Source organism: Salvelinus sp. IW2-2015, unplaced genomic scaffold (assembly GCF_002910315.2).
Source record: "Salvelinus sp. IW2-2015 unplaced genomic scaffold, ASM291031v2 Un_scaffold3427, whole genome shotgun sequence".
NCBI classification, from domain to species: domain Eukaryota; kingdom Metazoa; phylum Chordata; class Actinopteri; order Salmoniformes; family Salmonidae; genus Salvelinus; species Salvelinus sp. IW2-2015.
In genome coordinates, this window is record NW_019944707.1 from 18,975 (window position 1) to 28,156 (window position 9,182).

At 41.0% G+C, this 9,182-nt stretch overlaps 1 protein-coding gene across 1 annotated transcript in view; it reads left to right on the forward strand.

Annotated features, from left to right (window-relative positions):
* Positions 1-8,663, forward strand: part of LOC112075834 (CD276 antigen-like) — a 19,206-nt gene extending 10,543 nt beyond the window's left edge. Inside the window, exons 3-5 of the mRNA XM_070441090.1 lie at positions 4,786-4,878; positions 7,233-7,622; positions 8,385-8,663. Of these exons, the coding sequence (XP_070297191.1) occupies positions 4,786-4,878; positions 7,233-7,622; positions 8,385-8,458 (557 nt within the window). The 3' untranslated portion in view covers positions 8,459-8,663. The remainder of the gene's footprint in view (positions 1-4,785; positions 4,879-7,232; positions 7,623-8,384) is intronic.
* The last annotated feature ends 519 nt before the right edge of the window (positions 8,664-9,182 follow it).

Below are 9,182 nucleotides of genomic sequence, written 5' to 3' on the forward strand. Positions count from 1 at the left end.
AGATCATCAAGTAAAAATTGGCCAGACAGAGGTTTGAGTTTTACGAATTGACGGTTTATTAACCCAACTTTACACAGGCCTACTGTTTGGCCGTAGCCCACGCCAATAAATGACAGAGTAACCACAAGCCAATCGTGACCTTCTCTTGTGAAGGCCAGACATAAGAAAGAGAACAAAGGCTAACCTGGTCTTAACTTCCAATGCTCCATCCCCTCCAACTCCGCCAACCACCACGATGCCCGTATCAGAACATTCCAGGCATTCCCGTGAGTGTTATTGAACCCGAGGGTGTGTCAGGTACGTAAAATGTTTAAACACACACACGCAGGTAGAGATCGATGGCTGAGTAGTCTCATTGAAATAGCCGACAAATACTGTGTGTGTGGTGGTTAAAATACATCAGTACAATAATATGAAGTCGTTTTGTATAAATACCTGCAACCTCAACTTTTGTGTAACGTTATACTGTAACCTAATGTCACCGATCCATAACGTCAACTCCTGATACTCCCCCAACCTTCATGTCAAACTGCGCAGTAATAAACACTTCACTGTAACCGGGGTTGTAACATCAAATGCAGGTTGGAACATTCCAGATTCATGACTTTTTCCTTCTGATTCTGGGAATCTGTCAACAGGGTTTCTGGAAAACCTGGGAATTTTACAGGAAGTTACCAGAATTTTGCCACCCTAACAAACTTTAAGTAACTTATGTGCCCTGACCCGTAACTTAACCCAACGTTGAAGCAACGTTATTATGAAAATGTTAGTGTGTCCCCGTAATGCTGAGGAACTGTAATGGATTTCTTAATGTTTGTGCTTTTCTTAAAACTAATTTCTATGTTCTATTCATGTGCTGTTCTATAAACCATTCTGTGTCATGCAAGTGACTGATTCCTATCAGTAGCTGCATTTGCAGGGACCCAGACACATTTGGCAGTACGCCCAGACATCCTTTTGAGAAGAAAGATGACTCCGTTCAAGGTCTCAGCTTAGAGGAAGAAGCCTCCTGAGGTGATGGTCTTTACATGTGATCAACCAGTATTGGTCTGTTACATGTGATGACCCAGTATTGGTCTGTTACATGTGATGAACCAGTATTGTCTGTTACATGTGATGAACCAGTATGGTCTGTTACATGTTGATGACCCAGTATTGGTCTGTTACATGTGATGACCCAGTATTGGTCTGTTACATGTGATACGCCAGTATGGTCTGTTACATGTGATGACCCTGTATTGGTCTGTTACATGTGATGACCCCAGTATTGGTCTGTTACATGTGATGAAACCAGTATTGGTCTGTCACATGTGATGACCAGTATTGGTCTGGTTACATGTGATGACCCAGTATTTGTCTGTCACATGAATGAAACAAACTTTATGATTAATTCATTATGCTAAATCATGCAAATATAACTTGTCTGTTGTATAGCCGTATATAAGATAACCTGCTGGGTCTGACAGGCAGAGCTCCTGATTGGTACATTGAGTTGGGTCTGACCAGGGAAAGCTCCTGATTGGTACATTGAGTTGGGTCTGACCAGGAGAGCTCCTGATTGTACATTGAGTTGGTCTGACCAGGGAAAGCTCCTGATTGGTACATTGAGGTTGGGTCTGACCAGGGAAAGCTCCTGATTTGGTACATTGAGTTGGGTCTGACCAGGAAAGCTCCTGATTGGTACCATTGAGTTGGGTCTGACCAGGGAAAGCTCCTGATTGGTACATTGAGTTGGGTCTGACCAGGGAAAGCTCCTGATTGGTACATTGAGTTGGGTCTGACCAGGGAAAGCTCCTGATTGGTACATTGAGTTGGGCGTGACCAGGGAAAGCTCCTGATTGGTACATTGAGTTGGGTCTACCAGGGAAAGCTCCTGATTGGTACATTGAGTTTGTTGGAAACCTCTTCAGCGCGCTGACAATAAACAATGATTAAGTTCAGATTGACTTTGAGTGTCTCTGTGAAAGAATTTCCACAATAGAAGGTTGTGGGAACGTTAGTTAACCAAATAGTTCACTGTAACCTTTCAGTAACATATGTTCCCTAACCATAAGTAACCACAATGTTGAAGGAATGTTAACGGTTATCCCCTAATGTTGTGGGAACAACAGACACACACCTGTATATTCAATCACCTGAGTTACAGACACACACCTGTTATATTCAATCACCTGAGTTATAAACACACCACCTGTTATATTCAATCACCTGAGTTACAAACACACACCTGTTATATTCATCACCTGAGTTATAAACACAACACCTGTTATATTCAATCACCTGAGTTAACACACCACCTGTTATATTCAATCACCTGAGTTATAAACACACACCTGTTATATTCAATCACCTGAGTATAAAACACACACCTGTTATATTCAATCAACCTGAGTTATAAACACACACCTGTTATATTCAATCACCTGAGTTATAAACAACAACCTTTATATTCAATCACCTGAGTTACAAACACACACCTGTTATATTCAATCACCTGAGTTATAAACACACACCTGTTATATTCAATCACCCTGAGTTACAAACAACACCTTTATATTCAATCACCTGAGTTACAAAACACACCTGTTATATTCCAATATCACCCTGAGTTAAAACACACACCTGTTATATTCAATCACCTGAGTTATAAACACACACCTGTTATATTCAATCACCTGAGTTATAAAACACACACCCTGTTATATTCAATACCTGAGTTACAAACACACACCTGTTGTATTCAATCACCTGAGTTACAAACACACACCTGTTATATTATCAGATCGACCTGAGTTATAAACACACACCTGTTATATTCAATCACCTGCAGTTTACTAAACACACACCTGTTATATTCAATCACCTGAGTTATAAACACACACCTGTTATATTCAATCACCTGAGTTAAAACACACACCTGTTATATCATCACCTGAGTTACAAACACACACCTGTTATATTCAATCACCTGAGTTACAACAACACACACCTGTTATATTCAATCACCTGAGTTACAAACACAGCACCTGTTATATTCAATCACCTGAGTTACAAACACACACCTGTTATATTCAATAACCTGAGTTATAAACACACACCTGTTATAATTCAATCAACCTGAGTTACATAACACACACCTGTTATATTCAATCACCTGAGTTATAAACACACACCTGTTATATTCATTCACCTGAGTTATAACACAACCTGTTATATTCAATCACCTGAGTTATAAACACACACCTGTTATATTCAATCACCTGAGTTATAAACACACACCTGTTATATTCAATCACCTGATATCAAGGCTCAGGCTAAGATCCAGATGCAGACACAGGAGGCAGTAAGTACGAGTCTCAGAGTTTATTATAGGTCAAGGAGCAGGCAAAAGGTAAGACAAGGCAGAGAAAGAGTTGTAATCCTGTAAAAAGGAGGCAAAGGGCTGTGAGACAGGGGTTTAATCCTTCACACATGAAAGGTGGGATGTATACGGAGGGTGTGGGGCAACAGAAGACAAACAGCAGAGGGGCTAAGGATTTTAGAGTTGGGGAAAGGGCTGATAAAACAGGGTGAACATTTACGGGACTCCATTGAGTCTCCACCCCAAAGTCAACAAAAGTCGATAGAGGGGCCTTACTGCATCAATGCCCGCTACAATAGGGCGCCCTGAAGGTTTTGTAACATTCTTGTGTAATTTCGGCAAAGTATAGAAAGTGGCAATTTTAGGGTGTTGAATTTTAGGGTGTTGAAAAGCCCAATAGTCGTGTTATTTTTGGGGGATTTGACCAGAACTTAAATACCCATCTAGGACAGTAAAGATAGTATTCTGAGATTGGGCAGTGGGGTCACTTCTGAGTTTCTTGTAAAAAGTGTTGTCAAGTAGTCTATGTCTATGATGTCATCACCAAAGAGATTGTGATTGGCTGGAGGTACAAAATAACTCTTACTTCTAAAAGGAGTCTGAGTATGTGCAGGTGAGAAACCAACATGTTCAGTTGAAATATCCCGATTTGAGGATCTTAAGTATTCCCTTAAACGGATGTTTCTAAATAAAATAAAAACAGTAACTTAAACATGTCTATCTTCAAATCGAAATCGTTGCGCTGAGTTGTAGACACACAATAGAAGCCATTACAGGCTGTTGCTGAGTAGTGGTGTGTGTGTGTTTTGAGAGAGCACTAGTTATTGGCTCCCGGCCTGTACACTAGCACGTGAGGAAACACCGCTTCCTGTTCAGTGGACCGCTGGGTGTTGACCAATCATATCGAGTGGTTCCCATGACGAATTTCCCATTCTTCAGCAGAGACGGAAGAGAGTATTACCAAGGGAACTTGTGCTGCTCCATGCAGGGGGAGGATACTATTAGACAGTGTATTTGCAGCAGCAGCTCTGCGGTTTCAGGTCACTGTATCGTGTCGCAGATAGATGATCCTGTAGTTCTACATGACTTCTGTCTTTAACGGGACAATATGGAGACTTATTCGGTCTGCGGGTTGTGTTCACTTTTAATGTACATCATTAGTATATCATCAATATCAAGTGACACAGGCGGTAAGTACGTTTGCTAGCTAGTGATAATGTGGGTTTTGCAGTTYTAACGTTACTTTCTAATACACAGGATCTGTAGAATGGAACCGGGTTGGGTCAAACAACGAATACAAAGTTGTATAGCGGCAGAATAATATACCAGGCCATTTAATTACNGCAGCAGCAGCTCTGCGGTTTCAGGTCACTGTATCGTGTCGCAGATAGATGATCCTGTAGTTCTACATGACTTCTGTCTTTAACGGGACAATATGGAGACTTATTCGGTCTGCGGGTTGTGTTCACTTTTAATGTACATCATTAGTATATCATCAATATCAAGTGACACAGGCGGTAAGTACGTTTGCTAGCTAGTGATAATGTGGGTTTTGCAGTTGTAACGTTACTTTCTAATACACAGGATCTGTAGAATGGAACCGGGTTGGGTCAAACAACGAATACAAAGTTGTATAGCGGCAGAATAATATACCAGGCCATTTAATTACGTTTTTCACTCACCACGTTTATTCCGGAAAATGTCTATCCTCACTCTAGTAACCTCTGGACAAACATTAAGAATAAGTTACGTGGTGAGTTGATGCTTATTCGTCAACTAGTTGAATTGATCGTGCTACTTTGCGTGCGTTGTTTGTTGGCAACCTTGTACTTTACGAAGTTTTAGTAAACAGTACACTGAACCGTAATATGCTTCTTGTCATGTACACAATCTTGTCATGTACCAGGGATCCAAACTAGTCACCGTTCGGCGAAATTCTCCGTTTTGAATCCAAAATAGGTGACCTACGTGATTCGTGTAGATCCGATGAGAAAAGTTGAGTAGGGGGGCTGCACTTTTCAAGTGTCAAATGTCATTTTTTAAATCTGTCCAGTGTGTTTTTACAGGCGATTTGAACACTTGTTATGGTCATTTTACACGCGTTCATTACACCCGTTCAGCCTATTGGGGAAGGAATGGCGTTTTTGTCGTTGTTTTTGGATAATTGCCGAATACAATTTATTTGGTAGCTAACATCACTTTTTAAAACAATGTTTTTAAGCATTTATGTATTGAAAAAAAGCACAAAGACTTCATAATTCATCGAGGTAATTTTTATAAGGTATCCATCATTTTTCTTTGTCTAGTATTTTTATATTTATATTATATTTCACCTTTATTTAATTAGGTAGGCTAGTTGAGAACAAGTTCTCATTTACAACTGTGACCTGGCCAAGATAAAGCAAAGCAGTGCGACACAAACAACAACAGAGTTACACATGGAATAAACAAACATACAGTAGAATAAGTCTATATACAGTGACTGCAAATGAGGTAAGATAAGAGAGGTAAGGCAGTAAATAGGCCATGGTGGCGAAGTAATTACAATATAGTAATTAAACACTGGAATGGTAGATGTGCAGAAGATGAATGTGCAGGTAGAGATACTGGGGTGTAGCATCAAGCTAAGTATCAAATATATATATACTTAAACATACATACAAAAATACTCTTTCCACCCACCAGATGGTGTTTTGCTGAAAGTACCTTCATAGCTCTGTCTATGAATTTGAGAGTGGTTACATGTCTTCAGTCCCCTCCTTCAGCTTTTACCAAAACTGGGGCAGGGAGGAGCCTTTGTTATTGTTTCAACAGCTGATTGCCGCTGTAAAGAGATGTCTGCAGGTAACTGTTCAGGAGAACTATTAAAGGCCCAGTGCAGTCAAAAATGTGTTTTTACCCCCTGTGTTCTATATTTCCACACTGAGGTTGGAATAATGCTGTGAAATTGTGATAATGATGATTATGTCATTGTAGTGTTGGAGCGGTTTGAAAGGACCAGGTGAAATTTCAGCCTGTTTTGGTGGGATGGGGTTTTGTCTTTCCATGGTGACATCACCATGAGGTAAATTAGTAAATAGACCAATAAGAAAGAGTTCCAAACCTCTCTGCCAATAACAGCTCGTTTTCAGTTTCCCCTCCCCACTCAGACCACTCCCAGACAGTCCAAGATAAATTATTGCTTGAGAAAAGTCTCTTTGCTAAGATTCTATTTGTTTCTTTTGGACCATTTTAAGTGAAAACATTCACAATAACGTCCTTAATAGTTACCCAGAAATGATTTGATATTCAGATAAAAACGGCTGCATTGGACCTTTTAAAAGTGTCTCCTGAGGTAGCCTAGCATCATGGGAAAGCTCTCACTAAAGCAGTCCTTCTCAAATAGTGGGGCGCCCCCCCTGGGGAACATGCTTTTAAAAGTGTCTCCTGAGGTAGCCTAGCATCATGGGAAAGCTCTCACTAAAGCAGTCCTTCTCAAATAGTGGGGCGCCCCCCCCGGGGAACATGCTTTTAAAAGTGTCTCCTGAGGTAGCCTAGCATCATGTGAAAGCTCTCACTAAAGAGAGATCAGCTGTCTGTGGAAATGCAGCCTTTTTCATATCTGTGATTGATTCAAACACCTCCGATCAACTAATCAATAAACCGATTATTCTAACTGATCACTACTATTTAGTGAMACGCTTTATTGAATTGTSTATGAGAYTAAAGTTCACATTTGTAGGACTGCTGATGTTAGTCAATGTTCATAGATCATTTCATGTTTTAAATTACCMTAGRTGTTGTGGGAGTCACTGTCAACCTGCTCAACATTCAGTAGGCATATATCTTGTTTTGTKTCAAAGTATATSAATCTGTAATCTGTTTCTTTCAGGTACAGTTCAGCACATTGTGGCCTTAGTTGGTGATGACGTCATCCTGCCTTGCACCCTGAGAAGCACTGTCAGTGCTGTGCATCAGACAGTAGAGTGGCAGAGACCGGACCTAAAACCAAAAGAGGTCCATCTTTACAGAGATGAGAAGGAGGATCTGGTGCTCCAGAATCCAGTCTTCYGGGGAAGGACGTCACTGTTTAAAGAAGAACTAGAGAACGGCAACGCTAGTTTAAAGTTGACCAGAGTGAAACTGTCTGATGCTGGAAACTACACCTGTTACATTCCACTGCTGGACCACCAGAAAAGCATCATTCAACTCATTGTTGGTGAGTCAACACACCTGCTGACCACCCAAARCCCCTTAGGAGACAGATCTCATSAAATCAAGGGTGAGTTCAATGTCAAGTCCATAGCATGATGAGTATTAGTTACATACTGTACATTGGTTAGACTACATACTGACCTTGACCCCAGCTAAGTCCCTGTACAATGCTGTGATCTCTTGTTAGTTCCTCTTTTAATTTAAAGGTCCAAGAATATCAACAAACCCTTGTGTTATATTTAATCAATAAGGCCCGAGGGGGTGTGGTATATGGCCAATATATCACGGCTATGGGCTGTTCTTATGCACGACGCAACCTGGATACAGCCATTAGCCGTGGTATATTGGCCATATACCACTAACCCTGAGTTGCCTTATTGCTATTGTAAACTGGTTACCAAGGTAACAGAACAGTAAAAAGTATTGTTTTGTCATACCTGTGGTATACAGTCTGACTATACCAAACATTATTAAACTAGGTGGTTTGAGCCCTGAATGCTGATTGGCTGAAAGCCGTGGTATACAGTCTGATATACCAAACATTATAAACAGGTGGCTTCAGTCCTGAATGCCTGATTGGCTGAAAGCCGTGGTATAACAGTCTTGATATACCAAACATTATAAACTAGTGGTTTCAGCCCCTGAATGCTGATTGGCTGAAAGCCGTGGTATACAGTCTGAATACCAAACATTATAAACTAGTGGTTTCAGCCCTGAATGCTGATTGGCTGAAAGCCGTGGTATACAGTCTGAATATACCAAACATTATAAACTAGGTGGTTTGAGCCCTGAATGCTGATTGCTGAAAGCCGTGTATAATCTTGTATAGGTGCTGCATCTAGACCAGTTATCATCATTGAGGGAATCAAAGGCGATGAGGTGGTCCTGCGGTGTGAGGCTTGAAGACTGCTACCCAGAGCCTGTCATGGAATGGTGGGACGCTCATGGACGTGTCCTCCCTGCTGCTGGACCTACAGAGACATCCAGAGACCGTGAAGGCTGCTACACTGTGACAAGCCATGTCAACGTCCCGAACTCTGACAACAACACCTTCACCTGTGGGTTCAACAGTTGGAGATCAGACACATGAAGGACAGACAAGGTTCATGTTCCAGGTGAGAGTCTGTTTTGGATATTTGAATGAAGGCACTAATCTGTAAAAAATGTCCTGTTTAAAAGTCATTTCATGTTGTAATAAGCATTAGGTATTGTAATAAATTCTACATTCCTGTGTTTCAGATCAAATGTTTCCTAAGACGTGTCATTTCCTGCTGGCAGACAGTTCTGGGTTGCAGTTCTTGTTACAGTTCTTGTTGAAGCTGTAGCTGGAGGTCTCTACCTGTTGATTAAAAAAATGGGATATTGACCTTCAGAAAGGTAAGTCACACTTCCTGGTGTGGGTAGTGTTATGTGGTGGAGTTACTTCCTGGTGTTGGTAGTTTATGTGGTGGGAGTACTTCCTGGTGTGGTAGTGTTATCTTGGTGGAGTTAACTTCCTGGTGTGGTAGTGTTATCTGGTGGAGTTACTTCCTGTGTGTAGTGTTATTCTGGTGGAGTTACTTCCTGGTGTGGTATGTTCTGTGAGTATCCTGCGTGTGGTATGTTATGTGGTAGAGTTACTTCCTGG